Source organism: Myodes glareolus, chromosome 12, assembly GCF_982192425.1.
Source record: "Myodes glareolus chromosome 12, mMyoGla1.1, whole genome shotgun sequence".
Lineage (NCBI taxonomy): Eukaryota > Metazoa > Chordata > Mammalia > Rodentia > Cricetidae > Myodes > Myodes glareolus.
Window position 1 is genome coordinate 76,582,872 of NC_142037.1, and position 27,813 is coordinate 76,610,684.

General features: G+C 40.2%; 1 protein-coding gene and 1 non-coding gene across 3 annotated transcripts in view; one reads left to right on the forward strand and one right to left on the reverse strand.

Moving 5' to 3' along the window:
• The window catches only part of Gpc5 (glypican 5), a 1,239,739-nt gene that overhangs the window by 21,718 nt on the left and 1,190,208 nt on the right, over window positions 1–27,813 (forward strand). For both annotated transcript variants that reach the window (XM_085698195.2, XM_085698197.2), the window contains exon 2: window positions 8,179–8,340. In XM_085698195.2, the coding sequence (XP_085554321.2) occupies window positions 8,179–8,340 (162 nt within the window). The remainder of the gene's footprint in view (window positions 1–8,178; window positions 8,341–27,813) is intronic.
• Trnak-cuu (transfer RNA lysine (anticodon CUU)) lies at window positions 12,319–12,391 on the reverse strand. Its single transcript has one exon. It is a non-coding gene; the product is annotated as a tRNA-Lys (tRNA).

Genomic DNA, 27,813 nt, shown 5'->3' on the forward strand with positions numbered 1-27,813 from the left:
TTGGGTTTGATAACTGGAGCTACTATAACACCTTATTATAAAGAGAGACTTGCTGCACCTACTGTTTGGATGCCCTGACACGGCTCATTTCTGAAAGGCAAGGTATATAATTGCTTCTTACTGCTTATCAACCAGTTTTCACTGGTGAATTCTCTACACTCTTGAATATGAAAAAAATTAACTCTTAAAAAATAGCAATTATGAGGAGACATAGAGAGAAAGAACGTAGGGAGAGACAGCTGGAATTAGAATCATTTTGGGAACAGGGAAGAGGAAAGCTAGTGCAGGTGAAACTTTCATGATCTATGATCATGACCCTCATGAGGAGTCCTAGGAATACAGGGTAGGAACCTGAACCAGCCATCTTATGTAACCTGGCAAGGCTTCCAGAGGTGAGACTGAGTTACATTTGATTGATGTATTGTCCACGAGTAGTGTGGGAAGTCATTTTGTGTATGTGTTGCTTTTATTGGTTAATGAATAAAGAAACTAGGTTCATCTGTGATAGGGCAGAGTAGAGCTAAGTGAGGAAAACTAAACTGAATGCTGGGAGAAAGAAGGTGGAGTTGGAAGATGCTATGTAGCTGCCATTGGGAACAGACGAATTGGAACCTTGCTGGTAAGCCACAGCCATGTGGCGATACACAGATTAATAGAGATGGGTTAAATTAAGATGTAAGAGCTAGCTAATAAAAAGCTAGAGCTAATAGGCCAAGCAGTGATTTAGTTAATATAGTTTCTGTATGGTTATTTAAGGAGTCTGGGTAGCCAAGAAATGTCCAAGCAGTCTCTCACAATACAAGGGAGTCCTAAACAACCCAAACTGACACTAGGACAGAGTGTTTCTGTTGGAAAACTTACAGCAGGGCCCATTGACTAGAAAAACATCCACATAGCTCATTGAATATAGAGAGGTTGAGCTGGTACTTGCATGGAACCTTGCTCCTACATCCTACTCTCTTTGGCATGGGAAGATACCAAAAGGGGAACCTGGATACCACCTGAGCCATAAAATCCCCCACCTACATTCCGTCCTGCCTGCAAGATGTTCTGGGGCAATGGTGGCTCAGAATTTGTGGGAGTGGCAATCCAATGTTTGATTTAAGTTGAGGTTCACACCATGAGAGGAAGGAGATCATGTCCTGCTCTCTCTGGATAGCCAGAAACCAGATACTAGAAGGATAGCACAGAGATCTAGGCTAGAACCAATTATTACTGACAAAAAATACCAATTAAATGATTTTTAATGATATTCTACTATACTCAAAAATCAGTGCCATGTCCAGCCATAATCAGAGAGGCATCCTCTGGCAGCAAATGGGAGCAAATTCAGAGATCCACAGCCCCTTAGGCTTGAGGAACTCCTAAAAAGAGGAGGGAAAGACTGTAGGATAAGAGGGGATGGAGGACAGCAGGAGATCATGACCCACCGAATCAACTAAGCAGACTCACATGGGCTCACAGAGACTGAAGTGGCAATCAGACAGTTTTCATGGATTTGCACCAGGTCCTCTGTGTATATGTCATGGCTGGTAACTTGGTGTTCTAGTGAAACTCCAAAAATGGGAGAGAGTGTGTCTCTGGTTTCTTTGTCTCCTCTATTTTCTCTTTCCTTTTCTTCCTATTGGGTTGCCTTATCCAGACTCAGTATCAAGGATTTTGCCTTGCCTTATTGTATCCTATTTTGTTCTGTTTGACTGCTTTCTTTTGGAGGCCTGCTCTTTTTCTGAAAAGGAAATGGAGGGGGGAGTGGACCTGGGGAGGTGTGTGTGTGGGACCTAGGAGGGGTGGAATGAGGGGAAACTGTGATTGGGATGTATTGAATGAGGGAAGACTTTATTTTCAACAAAACAACAACAATTACATCTTATTTATATGAAAACCGTGAAATGCCTCAAGGCATTTTATTTTTATGAAAACCGTGATTTTCGTAAAACTTATTTTCTAATGTTTGGACACTAGATAGCTCCTGGAAGTCCTGTTCCGTAAACTGAGTTTGTCTTTGCGGAAGTCATGGGGCAGCTCTGACCCCAAAGGGGCTGAGTTTGTCTTTGCGGAAGTCATGGGGCAGCTCTGACCCCAAAGGGGCTGAGTTTGTCTTTGAGGAAGTCATGGGGCAGCTCTGACCCCAAAGGGGCTGAGTTTGGAGCTCTTGGCTTCAAAGAGGTCACAGGGTAAAGCCCTTTCATCTGACTGCTTCCCACCATGAGAAGACAAAGAGACCCTGGAAGTGTGCATGGCTAACAGGTACAGGGAGCTGATGTCATCTGTTTGCCAGGGAGAGACCAGCTCTGTTGGCAGCTAGTTCTTGGATTTCTTTTTCCAAGAACGTGAGACAAGTTATTTCTATCTGATAAGTCACAGGCCTGTGACATTTTGTTATGGTACTTCTGCCCGACTAACTGATTTCTCTAACAGGGTTAGGAGTCATGATAGGACTTCTCTGCTAACAGGTGAACAATATGTTGTAGTAGCTATTATCTTATTCATTTTCTGCCCCAAACATAAGAGAAACCATTTATTTCTTTATTCTTTCAAAGATTTATTTTAATTAATCAATTAAATTGTGTGTGTATGTGAGAGAGAGAGAGAGAGAGAGAGAGAGAGAGAGAGAGAGAGAGACTCTGTGTGTGTGCTATGTGCATGGGAATTCAGAGGTCTGTGGAGGCCAGCTAAAGGTTTCCTATCCTCTGGAGCTGGAGTTACAGCAGGTTGTGAGCCTTTGGCATTGGTGCTGGGAACCAAGCCCAGGTCCTCTGCAAGCACAGTACACACTTATTACTTGGGGGAAATTTCATGGCCATAACCTTGGTACTAGGGATGTCCTCCCTCTGATCAGTGGTTCTCCACCTTCCTAGTGCTGTGAACCTTTAACACACTTCATCATGTGCTGACCTCCACCCATAAAATTATTTTCTTGCTACTTTATAACTGTCATTTTCCTACTTTTATGAATCATAGTGTAAGTATCTGATATGCAGGATATCTGTCTGATAATGTGACCCCCCCCAACAGGGTCGCAACCCACTAAGAAATGCTGCTCTATACTGGGTCACTGTTTCTAGGCTTTCCTAAGATATTAGGAAATATATTTTTTAAAGATAAAATTCTTCATGATTTTTATTTATACTTCAAGTTCACGATCAGAGGGTTTTATTCAATCTTGTTTCGATTACATGTGAAAAAAAAATCCTAATTTCCATGCATACAGGGTGGAACTAAAAATAGAACTGAATAGTTCACAAATGCGCATTTAAGCCTGTATTAGCACAATGTTCTCAGAATAGCATGAGATGCCTTTAAATTTTCTTGTTTGTTTCCAAACTTGTTTGTTTCCCGACTGCAGTTTTCTTCCCTGTCTCCCATTTCCCCTCCAGATGCCTTTTTAGATTCTCCTTGTCTCCTGCAGGAATCTCACCTCTCTTTGAAATTTGTTGTCGCTAAATTTCAGGTCTTTTCATTCTTTTTTTTTTTCCATTCACACTTTTTGTTTTTCCTCCTGTGTCTTCATACAGTGCTCCCTGTGTGTCACTGACTCCCTGTTTCTCCCACCTGAGTCTTCACAGAGAATTTGTTTATCATCTTCATTTCTTCCCGGAGGACGTTTGTATGTGATTGTTAGGTTTCCTAATTCTAATTCATGACAAGTCAGCAAACAAACAAAACCTAGACAAAAATGAACAGCAGAGAGTGTTGGTGTCAAATCTTATTCACAATCATTGTGATAAAAAGGGGAAAATGGAGAACACCCTACAAAGGCCATGCCTGAGAAAGGGTGCCCCACAAAATCAGACCAATTAAATTTTAATAAAATAAATAAAAATTTAGCTATACTGCTGTCGATCCCACTAAAAGTTAAGGATTCATCACACAATGTTTTCTGTCGTTTTTTTTTGTTCTTTTAGTTTTTTATTGTTTGAAAATACTTTTGTTCATTGTTTAGTTTTTTTATTGTTTGAAAATCTGTTTCAAGACAGCCTCAGAATAGCTCTTCTAATTATAAAGCACTTCCATTTCTATTCTTCTTGTGTAAGATTTAAAAGCATAACTGCTGGGACAGACATGGTGGTCAAGTGAGTGATAGTAGACTTGAGAGACAGAAGCAGGAGGCTCACTGTCAGTTGAGACCGGTCTAGTTTACATGGAGGGTTCTAGGCCAGCTTGAGCTCTGTGGTGATGCCCTGTCTTAAATGTCAAAATTAAAAAAAAAAGGGGGGGGGAGGAAGAGATGGAGAAAGGGAAGAAGGGAGGAAGAAAGGGAGAAAGGTGGATAGCTCTATGTGGCAATTTGTTTTTTCCAAGTCCTTAGTAGATTTATTTCCTTGCTTTACTAAGTAGACTGTCCAACATTTTGACATTGTGACAGGGCATTACCGTCTTTGAAGTTCACCTTCTAGAACATTCTTAGCTGTCCATACCACTGTGACTGTGGGCCGCAAGCTGCAATGCTGCCTGGACATCTTTCTATTTCTCCTGGCTCACTTACAGTTTGAGTCTACTTCCAAAAGGTTTTCTACCAAGTTGGGGTTTGTCCTCAGAAAGAGCTCTGCCAGAGTTTGCGAGGTCAGGACTGCTTTGTCCAGCCCCATCTTTCTCTAAAGCGGTTCTCATATACATTCCTGAGTTCGTCTGCTGTGTTTTCCTGCATCCCTACTTCAGGTTCTTTTCCTTATCCTGTCAGCCATTTCCTCTGCTTCTCTTCCCTCCCTCCTTCCCCTCTGCCTCCTTCCCTTCCTCTCTCCCTCCCTCCCTTCCTCCTTCCCTCATAACCTCCCTTCTTCTCTCTCTCCTAGACTCTGACCCTGCTAAGATCTTACTGTTGATAGTTTTTTCTTTCTTGTTTGTAGTTTTGGAGATGTCATACCGTGTGTTGTGAGATTTTTTTTTTTTCTTTTAACTTTTAAGGAAACTTTTCTGGTGATATGTGAAGATATAGAAATAGTGAAAAACCACACTGTCACGATGCTATCTTAGCAGAATGCCTCACGGTGATTCTGTTTTAACTTAATAAACAAGTTCTTAGCAGACTGTTGCTGTGCTTTATGTTGGGAAGAGAGAGGAACTGACCAATTCTGCTGCTCCTAGATGAGAACCTAGAGAAATCCTGGCTGTCTTGGCTGATGATTCCTTCTGTGAAGTGCTTATTATTTTATTTTTAATTTTGTTTTGTTGTTATCTTCCCCTTCAGAGTTTGAATTAATTGTTTGGGAACACGATACCTGCTTTGCAGCTGGGGCTATATTGCCATTTCTGAGTGTGTTGGGATTATGCCATGTTCCTTGAAGCCAGGCTTTGATATTTTAGAAAGAAAGAAAGGGACTTTCTGTTACCTGTAGTGTGCATCTGTGTTCTCTCTGGCTTTGTTTTCTTATGATGCTTGCTTTATTTACAGTCGCATACTGCAGTGTGCGCTTTTATCAGCAAGCCTCACATCAAGTCCTTTGTACTGACACTGCGAACAGGGACCGTCTGGTCTTCCCTGAAGATTTTGTTTACTTTGGAATCTAGTCTTTCTCTGAACAGACGTAAGAAGAAAGGAAAGGTTCTTTGTTAAAGTCACCTTTTCTGCCTGCAGTGGCACCTCAACTTTAAATCATGTAAACATACCTTGTAGGCGATAGTGATTAAAATGTACGCAATTAAAAATAAGGTGACCTTTGAGTTGTGGTGTCATAGGTCAGATTGGCTTGTAATTTAGTTTTGTGCTATCATTATAAAACTTCAGGATTGTAGGTGAAAACTGCAGCCGGGACAGACACTCATCAACAAGGGAGTGCATATCCACCGAGATCAGATATGCTGTGTTCACTGTGAAATGCTGAGCGGAGCGGTTTCTCTCTCACATGTTTTGAACAGCAGTGGGGACAATCGGTAGCATCTTTTCTAATGGTAGTTTCTATCATTTAAAATTGGACAACGAGGCAAATGACTGCTGTATAACTACATTTCAGACTGTTTTATTTTGAAAAGATCTCATTTGGTGATTCCTAACCTTAAATTTATTATCTTGAAGCTTCCCAAACAGATGCCTCCTTTCTGAGTAGGGAAAGGAAATGGCCAGCTATGCTCATAAACCAACTGATTATCAGTTTAAGATTTGCTTTCCCTCTTGGTAGAATGATTTGAGACTCAGCTTGCCTGTTTCCATACTTCAGCATGAAAACATTTTGTAGTCTATTGGTGTGTGAAACTGGTTAATAGTGTGTTTTTCTCCTTCCTTCCTTTTTTCCTTCCTTTTTTCCTTCCTTTTTTCCTTCCTTCCTTCCTTCCTCCCTCCCTCCCTCCCTCCCTCCCTCCCTCCCTTCCTTTCTTTTCCTGTGATAGGGTTTCACCATGCATTCCTGGTTAACTTAGAGCAGACTAGGTAACCCAGGCTGATTTTTCATTTTGATTCTCCTTTCTATACCTCCTGAAACAGGTGTGTGTTAAACCCTACCCAACCAACATTAAAGAAACTTTTTTTTCCCTTGAGGTTCTGGGCATTGAACCAGGGCCCTGCATGGGTCAGCCAAACACTACCACTGAGCTACATCCTTAACTTCAAACAATGAAGTATGAAGCATCTTTTAAACTCTACTTCTTTGTGCGTGATATGTGACAATAATGGTGTATAGATCATAAAGTTGATGTAAGGATTAAAGGAAATAATACATCTATATTATTGACTGTTTATGATATACTGAGCATGCCTTTGGTAATTGGGCTAATTGACAAGTGGAAAATGGTCTACTTGGGGGAATTCAGTATTAGTGGAAGAGCTAATTAATTAAGTATCACATCAAACATAGACTATTAATATAATTAACATGGAGAGTTATATGTCCCCTTATAGATATATGCTATAAAGATTTGAGCTGTCTGAGAGATTTGGGGATATCCTCTGGAAAGATAAGGATTTACTTCCAGTTTCAGCGGTCAGTCCATTATGAAGGAGGGAGCATGAGGGCTTGCAGACAGGTGTGGCTGGAGCCATAGCTGAGAGTTCCCTCATGATCCATAGGCAGAGGCAATGAGAGGGACACACTTCTTCCAAGAAGGCCATACCTTGTCATCCTTTTAATTCTTTCAAATAGTGTTGCTACTTGAGCTCCACTACCTGGTGACTAAGCATTCAAATATATGAGCCTATGGGGCCATTTTTATTCAAACCACATGGGTGTATTTTTCTGGTCATCTTTCTCTGTCAAGCATGGGAATGTCAACTAGGAAACAGTGTTGCATTCTGGAATCATCTTTGTAATAATCTACTATTGTTATTTTTAAACCCTCCCTAGTTATTCTTACACATAGGTTTATAGGCTTCAATGTTTGTTGTTTCCTTTTCCTATTAATTATTGTACTTTTCTGAATGCTAATCCCACGATTCTTCCATTTAGGAACAAACCTGAGAAGATAGCTCTGTTTACTTTCCATCGATTTTACTTTTTGAAATAGAATTTTCTTTTGTGTAACGTTAGGTAAAATAAATGAAAGAATGCCGACTTATTACCTACTGTGATGTCTATAAATATTTGATGCTTCTTAGCTTTGTAAAAATGCTCAAATATTGTCATTTGTTATTTAACTTCAGCAAACTAAAGCCAATACTGATAGAATTGTTGGTATCCCATGTTGGCAGAAAGAATTTGAGTGACTTTACATGCTTTGGCTTTTCCAAGAACAGCTCTAGTAAAGAGTTCTCAGGTTCTCTCCAAACGTGGAGGAAGGGTTTGAAAGGTAGCTGCTACTTTGGCTCTACATATGTGTATATATGTGCATGCATGTGAAGGTATTTATTTTTGTACATTTCAGTAATAATATGAGTTAATGCACAGCTAAATGTGGGTGCTCTGAATTTATTTGTCAAATGGAAAAACCATGAGTAGGCAATTCAAACAAACTTGCAGTGAGCATCACATAAAGTCCAGGTAGCCTAACCTATCTCCTCTTTGCTTAAATACTTAGTGCAAAAAATACCTGTATGGAACAATATGGTGTGAGTTTTTAGGCACCCCAAGGTTACCTGGGTCCATGTAGGATGACAGGTAAATTTTTATACAGCAAATGCTCTTGAGACTCAATTTCCCACCTATACACAAACGCCCCTCATGCAGGACTGGTCATAAAGTTTGCCATGTAACCTGTTACGTTTCTTAAATGGACTGATAGTCATTGTAGAAAATTCATTTATTTTTCCAGGACCTGATCTTCAGGTTTGTGTATCCAAAAACCCAACATGCTGTACCAGGAAGATGGAAGAGCGATACCAGATTGCAGCTCGGCAAGATTTGCAGCAGGTGCTTCAGACATCCAGCTCAACATTAAAGTTGTTAATATCTCGAAATGCAGCTGCTTTTCAAGGTAGATGGATTTGAGTGCTGGGCGAATGAACAGTCCTATTATGCTATTTACTTGTGATAGCAATATTGGTAAATTTGGCTAGGTTTATTTCTTTGTAATTGTGTCTCATTCTGGGATAAAATAAAGTTTCTTTTTCTAGCCATTATAAATTATGTATGGAGCCTTCCTGAGCAGCTATTAAAGATGAATAAGAGAAACCATTGTGTTGTTGAAAAAACCCATTGGAATGTATGTCTTTAAAGAGAGAGCGCTCCCAGTTTTCCATGATAGTCACCCCTCATTTTACCTCAGTGGAAACACGTATTTACCACATCCTGTGGGCAAAAGAGGCAATATAAACTCTCACCTATTATTGCCTGTATAATCACAGATTAATTTTTAAGGGTAGGAATTGAAGAAATGTTTATCTTGAGTTTTTTCCTGGAAACCCCATGTAGTTTTCATCAGAACACAGATTTGATGTACTAAGCACATTCAAGACTGATAAATAGTCAAGTCAGATATATTAATTGATGTTTAAGGGGTGTCTAACCTTAGAACTCATCCCTACATCAAACATGTTGACACATAAAATTAATGAAATATGAAATTATAAGGCACACTGTAAAATAGATTTTTTCCTTATTTTAGTCTTTTTGTGAAAGTCCTTATTACTGTAATGAAATAGTTTAATTTTTCTCCTTCACAAGGCTTTTTTTTGTTTCTATGCTTAAAATTAAGAAAAAAATTAGCTTACATGACTTTTAAAACCAATTTACAGCTTCTGCTCAACATAGAATATAGGTTCTGTTAGTCTTCCTGTCTGATAAGTATAATAATGTCAGTATATGTGAATAATTTGCATGTTTATATGTATAACTAAACCACAAAGCTGATTTTTAAAATTTTACTTCCTAAATAAAATAAATTTAGTAAATCAAAATAAAAACTTAGTTTGAGTTAAAATACAGCTCATGATGAATTGATGATTTTTTTCCTTTATAAATTATGAAAAGATTCTAAGATATTGGCTCAATTATGTTTTTGAAGGTCTAGAATATAGCTTTGGTTCTCTTGTGGAATTTACTTATAGGAAATTGTGGGGAGGAATTCACGGACATGCAATTTGCATAAAGATTTGTGACACGAACTGGCAAAATTAGAAAGCCTTGGGTGCCCAGTGGAAATGATAATTCTTATTTCTCGTAATAATGGGAACATCATGATATAGAAAATGTATTTTTTCAAGTGAACAAGCAAGAAGTAGAAAAGTCAAAGTCAAACAGTGTTCCTGGTTGTCAGTCATATACTTGCAAAGGTAAGGGCAAAGTTGGGAAGAAATCTTAAAACATATATTTGAGAATGTCAATGAAAAGGTTTGCGTGGGGAGTATTTCCTACGAGTTCTCATTTTTTAACCTTAAAGTTCATCCTCTCTGGAACAGGTGGCCCGAGAAGGTCATGACGAATGCAGCCTTCCCTTAGCATCAGTAACTACAGACAAGGGCATGGTGCCATTAGTTGCTCTCACATAGGCACTTAATGTTGGAATTTTTTTCTTTCAAAGGTACGTTAGCAGAATTTCACTAATAACATATTTCTCAATAAGTCAATAAAGATCAAAAGATTGTAAAATCTGGAATATATAGACCATTAAGATGTGTTGAACTACTTAAAAGCTTTGTTGATACAGTTAAGGGCTGGGTGATGATCACCCCAGGAGCAAAATGGATATTAAGGTCTTGGGCCATAATTCCCTGCCCGATGTTATTTAGTGTCTATAGTCTTTTGTTATTTTCTGTTTAATAAGTTTCATGTGCTGTTATTAACAGATGAACATTGGCTTTTAAAATTAATTATAAACATAGGAGCATAGAGGCATTATGAAAATGATTTGCCATAATCAACTCTGATGAGCTCCCACAGCGTCTGTCAAGCTTCGTTTTAGAATTGTGAAAAGACAATATAGATTTAGAAGGAATTTGCCTATAGGCTTTTGTGGGAAGAAGACTTTCAAGGATACCAGCCTTATTTAAATACACAGAAGAGTTAACTTGGGGCATAATTTCATCAGTGAACTTTAAATATGTATGTCCAAAATGAAATGAAAGATCAAATTTGTTGCATCACAACCAAGCAGGCAATTTTGCCAATAAATAATTGAAAAATGAAATCTTTATTTAAAACAATCCAATGCATTCATCAGGAAGCAATCTGCTTGACAGAAATTTGTCAGTGGATCAGTTCACATCTCTTGAAAGTGGATTTGCTTATTTCATCATTAAATTTTCGTTTCTTTTTTTAAATGTTTAAAGTCTTTATTTTTTCCTTTTATAGAAAATAGCTTTTCCCCCATATAGCATATCCTATTATGATTTTGTTTCCTCTACTCCTCCCAGTTTCTTCCCATCTTCCCTCTCATCCAGATCCACCCTCTTTCTGTCTCTCCATAGAAAACATATTTCTAATGTATAACAATAAAATAAAATAAAATAGGATAAAACAAAAAGTAAAACATTGGAATTGGACAAAACCAACACAAAATGAAGGGGAAAAGCCCAAGAAAAGGTATAAGAAACAGAGACCCACTTGTTGGCACACTCAGGGATCCCATAAAAAACACTCAACTGGAAGTCATAATATACATGCAAAGGACCTATTAGAGTGAAGAAAAGAAATACATGAATAAAATAAAATTATTAAAGAACCCTGACATGATAGTATGATACAAGATACCTCCAAAGAAGATTTTGTGATCTTTTACTGCTTGCCATCCACTCTTGGGCACGTGGCCCACCCTTTTGTTTGTTTGTTTGTATGTTTTTCAAGACAGGATTTTTCTGTAGCTTTGAAGCCTGTCCTGGAACCAGTTCTTGTAGACCAGGCTGGCCTCAAACTCACAGAGATCCACCTGCCTCTGCCTCTCGAGTGCTGGGATTAAAAGTGTGCACTACCATCTCCCGGCTATGGTCCACCCTTAAGAGTAGTTTCATCTAGTGAGTCTCCTTTGGAGAAAACTAAGCTTTCATTTGCAAGTGGTTATCAATTGGAGATTGCTTCTGGGATGGGGTGGGGCCATGTCCACTCTTCCTTTCAGCTCTAGGATCCCATCTGATGGAGACTAGTGCAGGCCCTGTGCATGCTGTCTGGATATCTGATCCCTATGTGTGTAGATCTTGCTGATTACAAGGGCCTTGTCATGGTGTCCTCTTTCCCTTCTGGCTCTTACTGTCTTTCTGCCTCCTCTTCTGCAGGGTTCCCTGAGCCCTAAGAGGAGGGATTTGATGGAGACCTCCCATTTAGGGTTGAGTGTTCCAAGGTCTCTCATCCTGCATATTATGTGGTTGTGGGTCTCTATTTTTGATCCCAACCTCTGCAAAAGGAAGCTTCTCTGATAATGTCTGAGCAAGATGGCATTAAGCTATGAGTAATCAGAATGCCATTAGAGTCATTTCGTTGTTATTTTTTTGTTTATAGAACAGTAGGATTGATTTTATCCTAGGTTTCTGGACTATCTAGCCTCAAGTTCAGGGTCACTCAAGCAGTGTTGGATATGGGTTCCGTCTCGTGGAGCGTGCTTTAAGTGGAATCACATATTGACATGTGATGGAGGAGGGTTATCTGTCTATTGTGTTATTTTCATTGGTCAATAAAGAGACTGCCTTGGGCCCTTGATAGGACAGAAAATTAGGTAGGCGGAGTAAACAGAACAAAATGCTGGGAAGAGGGCTATGAGCCAGACGCCATGGAACCAGCCACCAGGTCAGACATGCTAAATCTTTTCCGGTAAGCCACCACCTCGTGGTGCTACAGATTATTAGAAATGGGTTAATATCAAGATATGAGAGTTAGTCAGTAACTAACTCTCTAAGAGATAATGGGCCAGGCAGTGCTTAAATGAATATAACTTGTGTGTTATTATTTCTGGGACTAAGCTAGCCGTGCGGGAGCCGGATGAGGAGAAAAGCAGGCCTGCCCTGCAGCCCCTCACTACAGATGGCGCCCAACGTGGGGCTCGAACCCACGACCCTGAGATTAAGAGTCTCATGCTCTACCGACTGAGCTAGCCGGGCGGGAGCCGGATGAGGAGAAAAGCAGGCCTGCCCTGCAGCCCCTCACTACAGATGGCGCCAACGTGGATAACTAAATCCACAGAAAGCTTAAGAAAGTTTGGGAAAAAATAGAGTAAAGCATGTTTTCTTGGTGGCAGCAATTTCTCGGGTCTGTTCTGCTTGCTAGAGGCAAGCAATGCTCTCACTTAAGAGAGGCTTCCTGACTCAGCTTTAGCTGCAAAACTTTATAGCTCATTAAGAGGTCCTGCCGCAAAACACTTAAATGGTATTGATGAAAAGCTGAACACATGCTTTTCGGTTTTCAGTCGTAGCAGGAAAAACGCTGCGCTGTTTTAAAATGCCGTCTTTCTGGGCCGTCCTGCCAGGGCAAACTCTAACTCTTTCAGGCAGGCAGTCCGACTGAATGTGGTCTGTGAGCAGAATGCTCCAGCTTGTTTGCTGGCAGGGACCTTAAAACGCCATAGAGTTATGGCAATAAAAGGCTCCAATGGTACCTCTAATATGAGTCTGAAAAGCTAAAAAATGGACTGGGTCTAACCGTCAAAGCCACGGTTTTAGACTCATATGGTCATAAAAAAGAGAGAGAGATACAATAAAGAGAGGTTCAAAGACAAAGTAAACCTCTAAATGGTTTACTATGTGTTAAAAATATATGCAGGCTAAAGGTTAAAGTTCTTAGGGTAAAAGAGGAAGAAAGAAAGTAGTTGAATGTGGTGGTACACACCTTTAATCCCAACACTTGGGAAGCAGAGGTAGATTGACCTCTATGACCTCAAGGTGTGATAGTACACACCTTTAATCCCAATGCCTGGGAGGCAGAGACAGAAGGATCTCTGAGTTCAAGGTGTGGTAGCACATGCCTTTAATCCCAGCACTGGGGAGCAGAGACAGACAGATCTCTATGAGTTCAAGGACAGCCTGGTCTACAGAGTTATTCCAGGACAAAGATATACAGAGAACCTATGTCAAAAAGTAAAAGTAAAAATAAAAAAAAAATAGAGGTTAAAAATAAAGCTACATAAAGATGGAAAATACACAGAAAATCTTAATACTGTATGCTATTATGCTCTCTTTAAATTGTTTGAATGCTGAGGAAGGAGCAACAGCTGATAAAAGACTTTTGTTTATAAATGCTGCTAAACTAATCCAAGATAGATATTTTGAAAATACCTTGACTTCAGAATTTGTATCTAAGAATATGATACTTTGGAAAGGAGGTTCTTCTTTTGTTTTCACAGAGGATGAGACCCTGTGGATTGCTTCTATCCCAATATGGTATGATAGACCACGCCCTCCTAAAAGGTTTCTGTGAACACCCTCAAAAAATTTCTTCACTCAACTGCCGACTGAGATGAACCTGGCAGACAGATTATACCATGAAAGACCTGATTAACTGCGCCCCTATACAGCAGGAAGAAGTTTGGAGACAAATAACTACGTCCATATTCCCAAATATTGTTTATAAATGTTCTTTTACATTTAAAGGGGGATATGATATAGATATTAATAATTTCATTGGTATGGATTTTAAGGTCAATTTTGTTATATGTATATATATTTCTGATCTTGACTGATGTATTGTGATTGTATAGTTCATTTAAAAAATGTAATGTATAATTAGAAAATATAGGTTGTTAATGGATAATCATCGATAATAGTCAAGCTTGTAGTAATGTTAGTCTGATTTTCTAGAAGTGCACAGATATATTTCAGATAGACATTCATATCTTTCAAAGACTACAGAGCATGGCATTTAATGTTTTAATTACTTAGGACTTTTCATGACAATGAGACACGTCTGCTCCTGGCAGCACCAATCTACTTCAAGAGGAAGATGGGCATCGAAGAGGCTCCTTATGGAGTTGGTTAGCCATTTGGGCAAGAAACTGCTCTTGCCTGGACTGTTGTATAAACTAGACACAAAGAACCCACAGAGAGAGGACTGCTGAACTTGCCTAAAGATGAGATGATCTTTCGGGGTTCCTGATTCATGAAAGAGTCTGCGAGACATTCTGCAGGACACAGCAGATAATGACTGAATTGCCTTTGAAATTTCCTGCTTCATGGAAATGTCTCTGGATATTATGGGCCTGAAGGCTGAAGATGGATGCCCCAACGATACAGAGGAACTTTGGGTGACTGTCCAGGCAGCGAGATGTCTCTGTCATTTCTAGAGTTTTGGAAATTGCTTACTTCTTGTTTACTTAGGTAATATATCCTTCTGGAGTCTTTGATGGAGTTAAAGAATGGATAGTCGTAGTTATAGTTTTCCATTATTATGATATAGTTATAAATATTGTGACTGTAATTCTTGCTTGATAATTGTTTTGTTATATGTAATTTTACTATGTTAAAATGAAAGCCTTTCTTTTTGGTTTAAACAGAAAAAGGGGAAATGATGGAGGAGGGTTATCTGTCTATTGTGTTATTTTCATTGGTCAATAAAGAGACTGCCTTGGGCCCTTGATAGGACAGAAAATTAGGTAGGCGGAGTAAACAGAACAAAATGCTGGGAAGAGGGCTATGAGCCAGACGCCATGGAACCAGCCACCAGGTCAGACATGCTAAATCTTTTCCGGTAAGCCACCACCTCGTGGTGCTACAGATTATTAGAAATGGGTTAATATCAAGATATGAGAGTTAGTCAGTAACTAACTCTCTAAGAGATAATGGGTCAGGCAGTGCTTAAATGAATATAACTTGTGTGTTATTATTTCTGGGACTAAGCTAGCCGTGCGGGAGCCGGATGAGGAGAAAAGCAGGCCTGCCCTGCAGCCCCTCACTACAGACATGTGCTAGCATATCTTGCAGGCATGACACTGTTGCAGATGAAAGGGTTTGTGGCTGAAATTTCATTTACAGTTTTTTTTAAAAAAAGTTTTTATTTGCTTTGTTCATTCATGGGCATAGCATCTAGATTACTCTCACTCATTCCTCTCTACCCTACAATATCTCTTGAGTACCCCATCTCCCTCCCACATTCACAAAATCTTTAATTATTCTTGTTTATGTGTGTGTGTGTGTGTGTGTGTGTGTGTGTGTGTGTGTATGATGAATTAATTATTTTTCCCAGACATTTTAAAATGTCAGATTTCAAAGTAATAGATTAGGAATGTATGTATGTATGTGTGTGTGTGTGTGTGTATATATATATATATATATGTGTGTGTGTGTGTGTGTGTATGCGTATGTATTGTGTATGTATGTATGTATGTATGTATGTACGTATGTATGTATATGTCCTACTGAGTCTATTTATCTTTGCTTAAATACATGTGTATACAGGGCTAACCGCTAGGTTTGCACACCCTGTGCAAGAGCTCTTCTCCAAAGAAAACTATTTCTCCTTCTCACAGAAGTCATTAATAGCCATAGTTTGTCCACTTAAAGGTGGTATTGCCATTGTGACAGTCTTGTTGGGAGCTCATGCGTGTACTCATGTTTTGGACACACCAGATGGCAATAGGTGTACTGGTCCCCTGGCAATGTTCTCGTTCTTCTATGTTTTCCCCTGAACTTTAGGTTCAGGGTCGTAGTGAACTTGTATTAACTGGGACTGGGTGCCCTATGGCTGCTTATCCTTTTCATTCTTACTGCTTGTAGGTCTCTGTGATAGTTTTTATCTGTTGCAAAAAAAAAAAAAGCTTCTTTGAGGGATGAGAGCTACACTTAACGGTGGCTATAAGGTTGAGTATTTAGAACACAGAAGTTAAGTTGGTTCAAGATGATAATAGTTGGTTGTCCTACCTAGCGATGGTTAGTTAGCTGTTTACAGTACTAAGCATGAATTCCCTCACACTGAGTGCCTTAAGTACAAATAGATAGTTATTGGTTTCCTCTGAGATGAAAAGTATTATACTATTATTGCACCACTGGGGAAATCTTGCCATTCTGGTCATTGTTGTGGTTCATAGGTTTTATTTCTGGCTACAAGTACCATTACTCCCTCTCCCTCAGTGGTGGGTTTCTGCTATGTAGAAACATACTTAGCACCTCCTGATACTCTGGGAATCAGTCCGTAGCAAGGAGGCTTCCAGGTCAGTTCCTCTTCCATTCCTCCAAGTCTTGTGTCTGAAGTGTGTAGTGTCTGTAGCAATAGGGCTGTACATTCAAGTTCTGGAAGGAAACTGAGCACAATAGTACTACTAATTCATATTGTTTGGGAACTTACTGGATAACCCTGACCAACAACTTGAGGGAGGTTTCCAATGACTAGCTCTAGAGGTTTTTTTTTTTTTTTTTTTGTTAGTCAGGTCATAGCTCTTTCAGAAAACATCATCTTTATATGTGGTGTAACTATAGAAGGAAGTTTCTGTTCCACTCGGTCCCACAGCAGTTCAAGTCTCAAAACACACACACACACACACACACACACACACACACACACAGAGAGAGAGAGAGAGAGAGAAAGAGAGAGAGAGAGAGAGAGGCTTATATTAATTATAAACTATTTGACCTGTTAACTCAGGCTTATTATTAACTAGCTCTTACAACTAAAATTAACCCATAATTCTTGTCCATGTTTAGCCACATGGCTTGGTACCTTTTATCAGTGAAGCATTATCATTTTGCTTCCTCTGTTTCTGAATGATGACTGTGCCTCTGCCTTTCCTCTTCCCAGAATTCTCCTAGCCTGGTTTTTCCACCTATACTTCCTTCCTGGCTACTGGCCAATCAGTGCTTTATTAATTTAATACAAGTGACAAATCTTTGCAGTGTATAAGAGCATTATTCCACAGAATGTAGCTACATATATGAATGTACACATACACACACGCACACACACACGTTTTCGGTCTGTCCTTCTTTCCCTCCTCTCTGCCTTCCTCTATTCCCCCTCTTTCCTTCCTTCTTTTTTCTTCCTTCCTTTCTTCCTTCCTTCATTCCTTCCTTTGTTTTTTCTTTCTTTCGAAACAGTTTTTACTGTGTCTTCCTGGTGGGTCTGGAACTCAGTGTCACTGTGTAAACCAAGCTGGCCTCAAACTCACAAAGATCCTCCTGTTTTTACCTCCTGAGTGCTGGATTTAAAGACATATACCTAAGTGCTACTACTTTATAAGTATTTTTAAGTAAGCTTATAACACTATATGTTTCTCCATGGCTTTTAAGGACATTTTTTTTTGTATTATTTATGCCTCTTTTCTCCTTGTCTCCATGTATTGTCCTTTCTCCTCAGCCAAATCCCTTCCATATTCCCTATTATCCTCTGGATAGCTGATGTGAGATTCCTCTCTGTATGCTGGGAATACCATTGGTGAATAAAAAACCTGCCTTGGCCAGCTGATAGGGCAGAACTTAGGTAGACAGGGAAAACTAAACTAAATGCTGGGAGAAAGGAGACAAAGTCAGAGAGAAGTCATGTAGCCCCGCTGGAGACAGATGCCAGAACTTGACCCAGTAAACCAAAGACACATGGCAATACACAGATTAATGGATATGGGTTAAATTAAGATGGTAAGAGTTAGCCAATAAGAAATTAGAGCTAATAGGCCAAGCAATGTTTTAAATAACATAGTTTCTGAGTGATTATGTTGGATCTCAACTGCTCAGTGGCCTGGGAACAAACAAGTGACCTTCTTACAACACATAGCAGCTGCCTCCTACCATCATCTTCTCCCTACAGTCCTTCCACACGTTCTTAGCTGCTTTGGTCATTTCAGGTTGTAAGTTCAAATCTACACATGGAAGCTAGGGTCCAAAATAAGAGAAAACATGCAGGATTTGTCTTTTTGGGTCTGAGTTATCTCGCTCAGTATGATTTTTCCATTTCTGTTCATTTACCTGCAAATTTCATTATTTTTTGAAATAGATGAATAGAATTCTATTGTATAAATGTACCACATTTTAATTCATCATTTGAATTAAATTAATTCATCATTTGTCCATTCATCTGTTGAAGGACATTTCGATATTGTGAATAAAGCAGCCATGAACATAGCTGAACAAGTTGTCTGTGGAGTAAGATTTTGAGTCCTTTGGGTACATACGAAGGAATGGTAGAACTAGGTCATGCAGTAGCTTAGCTTTATGCCTTTTGAAAATTCTCCACACTCCTAACCATTGTTTCTCTACTACAATGGTTTATTATTTGTGTTTTAATAAACCTGAAGACATTGCCAAACAGTCACACTAGTCAGTCATACAGGTCAGGCAGTGATTGCACACACCTTTAATCCAGGTGGCCACACTAATCAGCCATAGAGGCTGGGTGGTGGTGGTGCGTGCCTTTAATCCTGGCACTAGAGAGTAATATAAAATGGGAGGAGATAGTCTAAGAGTCAGTCTCATTCTGAGATTCCTGGAGGCAGGATTGCCATTTCAGACTGAGGTAGAGGTAAGAGCCAGTGGCTGGCTGCTTTGCTTTTCTGGCCTTCACCTTGAACCCCAGTATCTGTCTCTGGGCTTTTATTGTTTGTGCAGCACTCTACCAGTTTCCAACCCTACCAATGGTGAAGGAAGGCTCCCCTTCCCCCACACCCTCAGCAGTCGTTGCTGTCAGTTGCTTTCTCGAGCTTGGTTGTTCTGATTGGGGTCAGATGTTATCTCGCAGTAGTTTTAGCTTTCATTTTCCTAGTTGCTGAAGGGGTTGAAAACTTTTAAAGATAGTTCTTGTCATTTTACTCTTCTTCTTTTGGGAATGTGCTTGTAACATTTGTGGCCAATTTATAAATTGCATCGTATGTTTTCTTGCTTCTTTCTGTTTGTAGTTTTTGTATATCCTGGCTATGAATGCTCTCTCTGTTAATTTGTGGTCCAACTTTTCTGCCTGTTAGAGAAAGTGGAGTATTGAAATCAGCTGTTAAGTTGGAATTAACCTGTGTTTTGAAGTCCAGGAGTACATTTTTACACACTTTTTATGAATTGGGGTGTGCCAGACTTTGGTGCATTTAAAGATTGCAGCGCCTTCTTTGTTAATTGTTCTTTTGATCAGAATGAAGTGTCCTTATTTATCTCTTCTGATTAGTTTTAGTTTGAAGTCTATTTTTGTCAGATATTAGGATGGTGACATTCTTGTTCTATTGACTTGGAATACGTTTTTTTTTTAAATCATTTTACTCTAAGTTGGTGTATATTTTGAAGGTACTAGTTTTTCTTATTACTTTGTCAACAAATAATAAATTATTAAAGTCAACAAAAAGATGGATTTCTAGATTTTTAAAATTTATTTTATGTGTCTGGGTGTTTTGCTTGGATAAATGTTTGTGTAGCACCTGTGTGTTTGGTGCCTGGGAAGCCAGAAAAGGGTATTGAATTCTCTGGAACTTGCGTTGAAGACAGTTGTGTGTGGCCATGTGAATGTTGGGAATGGAAAGCAGGTCCTCTGGAAGAGCAGTCAGGGCTCTTACATGCTGAACCATCTCTCCAGTCCCTGCATTTCAATTCTTTTTTTATATATTTTTTTAATGATTTTTATTGAGCTCTACATTTTTCTCTGCTCCTCTCCCTGCCTCTCCCTCCCCCCTTCAGCCCTCCCCAAGATCCCCATGATCCCAATTTACTCAGGAGAGCTTGTCTTTTTCTACTTCCCATGTAGATTAGATCTATGTAAGTCTCTCTTAGTGTCCTCATTGTTGTCTAAGTTCTCTGGGAATGTGGTTTGTAGGCTGGTTTTCTTTGCTTTATGTTTAAAAACCATTTATCAGTGAGTACATGTGATAATTGTCTTTCTGGGTCTGCGTTACCTCACTCAAAATAATATTTTCTAGCTCCATCCATTTTCCTGCAAAATTCAAGATATCACTATTTTTTTCTGCTGTGTTCATTTCAATTCTTAATTTGACCAGCTAACCTGTATCTTTTCAGTGAGAAACTGAGGCCATTGGTATTTAATAGCACCATTGAAAGGTATATGTTGGTTACTGTCGTCACCTTACAGCTTGTGTTTTATCCTACTTCATGTTTCAGTATTTACAGTGTCATTTGTTTTCTGTCTATAGCTTCTTGGCTCTGCTTTCTCTCCCCTCGGTCCAAAGTATAGTTTCCAGTATTCTCTGTGGGATTGGTTTTGTAGGCGTGCATTATTTTAGTCTCTTTATATTGTGGGAAGTTTTTCTTTTCCCTTCAACTATGCCTGATAGTTTCCCAGGGGGAAGTCATCTGGTTGGTGTCTGTGGTGCCATAGAGCTGGGAGTACATTGCCCCAGACTTTTCTGCACTTTAGCGTTTCCATCGAGAAATCAGCTGTTACTCTGATGTGTTTTCCTATATGACATGTGGTTTTTCTCTGATTTCTTTCAATACCATCTCTTAGTTCTGGGTATTTAGTGCTTCGACTATAATATGTCAGGGAGTTTCCTTTTTGATCTTGTCTGATGTTCTGTGTGTAGGTGTGTCTTTCCTTATTTTGGTGATGTTCCTCAATGATCCTGTTGAAGGTCTGGTCTAAGCCAATGGCCTGGAATTCTTTTTTTTTTATTTTTTCCATTCAAATATTTACACTTCCTTCCCTCCTCCCAATCTCCTCCTGCTCCCCAACACCCCCTCCTCCCTCTCTCTCCCTGCCTGAGAGGGGACAGGGAACCCTGCCCTGTGGGAAGTCCAAGGCCCTCCCCTCTACATCCAGGCCTAGGGAGCTGTGCATCCATATAGACTAGGGTCCCAAAAAGCCAGAACATGCTGTAAAAACAAGTTCCAATGTCTTTACCAGTGGCTTCTCAGTCAGCCCCCATTGTCTGGCCTGGGATTTTTTTCCTCCTTTCATGCCTATAATTCATAAATTTCATCTTTTCAGGCTATCTCAAAGCTCCTGCATACCCCTTTAGTGTGCTTCTCCCATATCTTATTCCTTGTTTAAGTCATCCAGTTCCTCTACTTTATCACTGAGTATTGATTTTCTGTCTTCTATTCGATCCATTCTCTTGGCATGTCTTTTCCATGTGTTTTAGGGTAGATGAGAAGTTTGTTCATGTTTTCTATTAACACCCTGGATTCTTTGACCACATTTATGGTTACTCTTCTAAATCATGTGTCCTGGGCTTCACATACGTAATTCCCATCAGAGAACATTCCTACAGGCCTGGTGGGTTTCAGGGAGAATACACAATCTTAGCATGTCATATTGTTTGTGAGGTTGTGATGTGACCTGGTCATGTGGATTTCTTTCCATGGTTCTGTGACTGATGTGAGAGTCCATCCTGCCTTTGTTCTGCAGAGGTTTTTGCTTTGTTTTTGTTATTGCCCACCTTTGGTCTGCTTCAGATCAGGAATGAAGAAGTGGTAGGCCAGTCCTTCCAATTCTCAGTGTTGAGTTTTCATTAGAGTGCTAGGGTGGCTCCACTTTAGTGGGAACCCAGCAAACGTGCAAATGTGACTTCTGACCAAGGGTTTTGTCTAGCTTCTATGCAAACTGCCTCAGTTAATACTGCGAGCATTTGGTGGTGCAGGTGAGCTGGGACCTGGAGCACTCACCCCTCATCATGCTAAGCTAGTGCACATGGTGTCTGCTAGCCCTCAGGGTTTGGGATTGTGCTGGCAGGCAAGCTTCTGGGGAGTTTACAAGACCGAGTATGCACAGACTTCAAGACTGAAACTAAGCCTGGGTGTTAGAAAAGCAAAATCAGGAGAGGTTCAGGGGCCTGTACTAGGCTAGGCCACCACACAACATGGGCAGCTGGAGTTAGGACTTGGATTGGCATGCTTTGGGTGGGTGAGATTTTGGAGGATTCAACAGTCTTAGTGGACGAACCAGTGTCATTAACATTATTGGGTACTTGAAAGAGTGGTGTTGACCTGGAAAGGGTGCTTGACTGGTCTGTAGCGGCCTTTTTCCTCACTGGTCCTGTGGGACTGTGTGGAAACAAGGTTTTAATCAGCCCCTGCCTATTCATTTGGGTCTGTGGACTTTGGGTCTTCCAGTCTACTGTTAGATGGAGGCTGGAGGATGGCAAGGTTGAAAAAGATGAGAAGCCCATTCCCAGAGAGTCTTGGGTTCATCCTGTGTACAGTTCACACTGGTGCTTGTCTACTCGGGTACACCATGTGTAGACTGCTAGGCCAGAGTCAGTTTCAGGGACAACTCTACTCTTTCAAAATAAAGAATCCACTGTAGCCCATCGCGGTGGTGCGCTCTCACAGTAAACACAATACTAATCAAAAATGTCGCTGTGAGGGTTCTGTGCGATGACTTAAGATGTCACTGTCTCTTGAGCTAGTCACGCTTGGAGCACTTTGTGACCTGAAGGGAGCAAGCTGATGTCCTCATGTCTTCTATGCATAGAAAATCAGGGCTGTCTTCAGAGAGTCCTGGACTGCCCTTGTCACTGCAGTCACTGTGCCTCATTTGCACGGACTGCAGACTGTCATGAATAAAGCAGAGGGGCTCTGGAAAACCGAGGGTGCCTTTCCCTTTGGCCCCTGATGATGACGGGGTTCTCCTACTTTAAACACTGAAAACTGTCACAATCAATGCTTTATTTATGTGTGCACTGAAGTTTAGTGTGACTCATGCAACAATAGGCAAACAGACAGAATATGTCCTGCCCTGGACATACAGCCCACACAGCTCTCAGGTCCTGCACTGGACATGCATCTCATGCAGCTCTTGTGTGTGTCCTGCCCTGGATATGCAGCCCACACAGCTCCCGTGTCCTGCACTGAACATGCATCTCATGCAGCTCCCGTGTCCTGCACTGGACATGCATCTCATGCAGCTCCCGTGTCCTGCACTGGACATGCATCTCATGCAGCTCCTGTGTCCTGCACTGGACATGCATCTCATGCAGCTCCCGTGTCCTGCACTGGGCATGCATCTCATGCAGCTCCCGTGTCCTGCACTGGGCATGCATCTCATGCAGCTCCCGTGTCCTGCACTGGGCATGCAGCTCATGCAGCTCCCGTGTCCTGTACTTGGCATGCATCTCATGCAGCTCCCGTGTCCTGCACTGGGCATGCAGCTCATGCAGCTCCCGTGTCCTGCACTGGGCATGCAGCTCATGTCACTCTTCTCGTTCTCACCTTCTCAGTCTTTGTTCAACCAAGATGCATTTTATTCTTCAACCTAAAATGATCAGAAATCTCAGTTAAAAATAAAAACGCTCAGTGTTATTTTAATTGAAAGCCATAAGAAGTCTGTGTTCTATGTAAACTGGGATGATAAGACTAAGAGCAGAATCCTTTCCTCCCCTGCGAACTGTTTCTTCTTTCCTTTATGTTCAAATACACTTAAATCTTTCTTTTTTTAAATAAACACAAGCACCTATTTGTCTATATTGTGGAAAGTTCCCAATGTCGTATATGGCATTAAAAGTGGTTAGTGATATTTAGGATAGGAATTATTCACATTTTTGTTTATGATTTCATTCTCTTGGCTTAATAAATTTCACACATTAATTATAAATACTTGAAATCGAAAAATTGGCAAGCTTGTCCTTTTTATTTGAAGGTTTAAAATCAGGAATTAATAAAACTACATTCCTTTATTTTTCTGAAGTATTGAAGTATGTTCAAAATCAAGCATCATGGATTTTTGTTTGTTTGTTTTTGTGTTATCTTTTTAAAGAGATAATTTCACTGTGTAACAGCCTGGCTATCCTGGATCTCACTGTGTAGATCAGGTTGGTCTCGAACTTAGGACAATTTCCTCACCTTTGCATCCTGAGTGCTTGGGTTAAAGGCATACATCATCACTGCCTGGCTAAGTACCATGCTCTTGAAAATGGATTTATTTAATTTTATTTGATGTGTATGGGAGGTTTTGCCTGTATACATCTGTGCACCATTTCCATGAGATGTCTGCAGAGTCCAGAGCAGACTCTGATCCTGTGCTGAAGGTTGTTAGTATCCATGTGGATGCTGGGAACTGAATCTGGTCCTCTGGAAGAACAGCCACTGTGTTTAATGGCTGAGCCATCTCTCCAGTCCAACTGTCCTATTTCAAAAGCAGGTGCAATAAAGATGAGAGTGTCAATAAAGAAAAATGCATGGAAAGAACATTAGAATAGAGATAAAATTAAAAATTTTCCCTTTATTTGTAAGAACTTCTCACACATATGCAGTGAAATATATCTATTCCCATTTCCTTATCAAAGTCTCCATATTCTTCCATCCTGTCCTGTTTTTTTATACACTTAGTCCAGTTTTCAAGCTGTCCATATGTGCAGCCTCCACTGGAGCATGGGACACTACTAGCTACTATATTCTCAGCCCTGAATATGTGTGTGTATGTGTGTGTGTGTGTGTGTGTGTGTGTGTGTGTGTGTGTGTGTGGTGTCTGACTGGATGGTTATATTTAGGAATTCAGATCTATATACAGATATGTATGCAATAACGATTAATGCAAAAAGAGGTCATGAAATGGAAGGAGGTCAGGGAGGGGTAAATAGGGGGGTTTGAAGGGAGGAAAGAGAATGGAGAAAGATTAATGATAAAACAGGCCATAAATTTGAAAGACAGCTGGAGGGTATATAGAAAGGTTTAAAGGAAGGAAAGAAAAAGGATAAATGTTGTAATGATATGATAATCTTCAATAGTAAAAATTTTAAAGTGTTATTATTCAACCAAACTTCTTAAATATAACATTTCTAGTAAGCCACTAAGGCTGTGGGAACATTCCAGAAGAGGAGATGGAAAGAATAACCAGAGGAAGGGGAGGATTGCTGTGACATTCTGTCTTCTGGATATCATATGACTGTCATAACCATGGGCTCATAGCTGTGGTTATGTGCATCAAATACACACAGGATCAGTCAAATTCAAGGCATGGATGGATGAGGCCATATCCCTTACTGAGGAGTTACCAACAGTGAGGAAAGGAGAAGTTTCTCCTTTTTATTTTCATTCCCTGTTATTACATGAATATATTTATATGTATGTGTATATATTATATATATATATATATATACTCATATACACACACATGTACACACATAACGTCTGTATTATTCAGTCTGTATTATGTTACATTATGTATGTTTCCTGGGCTGACTGTTTGATACGGGATAATCAGTTGGTGTGCTCTTCCCTAGGGAAGACTGTTTCTCTCGCTCTCAGCATTTCTTAGTTGCCTGTAGTTCATTGTGTAGGGTTGAGGCCTCATGGGCTTTCCTCCACGAATAACAATATTTTTAACAGTAAGAAATACTTGAACAAAAGCTTGGAGTTCAGAGGAGATGTAGCTTTTCAGAGATTAGTTCGGAACTTTAGCTCTAGCGCTCAGTGCAGATATGCAGCCAGGGTAATTAAACGAACTACAGGAGTAAGTGACGCGCTGAGTGCTTCTTAGCATGGGAAGGTTTCCAGGGAGGGGAAATATCGCTTCACTTCCTCTCCCTCTTGTGCTCCTCCTTCCTATTCTACGCTGATGCTTTTACCCTGTCTGTTGAGTACTTATTAGGGACCAAGACATTAAACTGTACCCAATATTCAAATATTAACCCACTTTACCTTTATTGCTTCCTTCAGATTTGTGTTTTAGTTTGTCAGTCATGAATTAAGATGCAACACTACATCGTTCCTCTGTCGATGGCATCCAAGTAGATCGCATGACTTCCTGCAGGTGAAGTTTGTTATCGCGTCCAGCAGCCATTCAGGGCACTTGTTTGTATCCAACTGTCCTTTGTCTCTAAAACGTTGAAAATTGTTTTCTTCACTCTGTGTCATTAGGTTGCTGCTAATTATGGGGAACGAGTCAATCTCCTATATTCTAGGTAAAAGTTACAAGTTTTTAAGTATCAGTTGGAAACAAGCTTGTTTTGCCTGAAACATTGTTAGTAGTGGGACATTTCTAATTTTAATATTATGTTTACACTGACAAATTCTTTTGTGAATTCTAAAAAGTAAGTTTTGGGGCTTTGGAAGTCTGTAGGTGATGTGATTGCCCTGAGTCTGACTCCCAGAAGCTGTGTAAGAAGTTGCCATGTCCCATTGTGTGGGGTTTGAGCGAAAATGGTACCCATAGGGAGTGGTACTATTAGGAGGTGTGGCTTTGTTGGAGAAGGTGTGGCCTGGTTGGAAGAAGTGTGCCACTGTAGTGGGTGGGTTTCGCGATCTTCTGTGCTCAAGCTATGATCAGAGTTGGTTCTACTGTCTGCGGATCAAGATGCAGAACTCGCATTTCTTTCTTCAGCACTGTGTCAGACAGCATGCTGTCACGAAGGTAGTAGACTACACCTCTGAAATTGTAAGCCAACCCCAATGAAATATTTTCCTTTATAGGATTCGCCGTTGTCATGTGTCTCTTCACATCAATAGAAACCTTAACAAAAAAACGTTGGTTGTTCAATATCAAACTGTCAGTCCTGAAAACAAATATAGAAGTAACAGGATACAGACAGAGTACGCTGTATTTAAAACTATATTTGTATATACATAGTTGATGCAATAACAATGAAACTGAGACCATGAACTTGGAAGGGAGCAAGGAAGAGGATATGTGAGTGTCTGAAGGGAGGAAAGGGAAGGGAGAAATCTATAATTAAAATCACAATCTCAAAGACTTTCAAAATATTAAAACACAAAATCTGGTCGTGGGATTCCTTTTCCAGGGCTGCGTGATGGAGGCAGGAGGAACCCATGCACCAAGAGTGTGTGCCCTGGGCTGTGCATGCAGGCCAGGAAACAAGCTGCAGGGGCTCTGCCCTGTGGGTTCTCGAGATTGAACTCAGGAGGCGCAGCTTGGTGACAGGCACCGTTACCTTCTGAACCTCTCCGCCAGCCTTCCGTAGGATTGATAGAACATTTTCCTTGGCTGGCTTGCTAGATAGTTTTTAAAGTTGCTCTTCTGGGCAGACAATCAGGTCAGGTTCCCACCACTCTTTGAGTGACTTGTCTCTTAGTTGCTGTCTTCCTGCAGGGTACTGTCATGATTTTAAAAGGTAGCTATGATAGACACAAAGTGATTCCCTTTTGGGAATTGTTTGGACTCCCTGATGATTACATAACTTGAGACTTGCGTCTTCTCCTTTTTCTTAACCAGGTTCTATGTTTTATGCACGATAAGCTCTTATGAATATATCACATATACATATCATGTATAGCTATCACCTTAGCTTCCCAAATTTGAAAATTCTCACGAAATGAATTGAAACGTCTTTTTGTTTTCTATAAAAAGGCTGAGTACTGTTTATTCTGAGGGCAGCATCCTACCTGTTACTCTTACCTCTTTTCCCGACCATTTTGCTGTTTTCTATTTCTTTCCTATCAAGTTTAATTCAACATACTATATTATCTCAAATTCCAGTCCTACAAATAGAAACATCCGCAAACTCATACCTAGCCGTGATGTGTGCTATGTAAATGTTACCAGTTGGTAGTGATGGATTTGACAACTTGCAGACCACAGTTTCATGTGGAGCACCCGCTGCTGTGTCTGCATGGCTTTCCCATCCCTGCCTCGTTGATCCTCAAGGCCCTGGGCTTCTGTTATGTTCTCTGAGTCATAGATCTTCTGTGATGGAAAACTCCCATCTTCACTTATAGCAAGACGG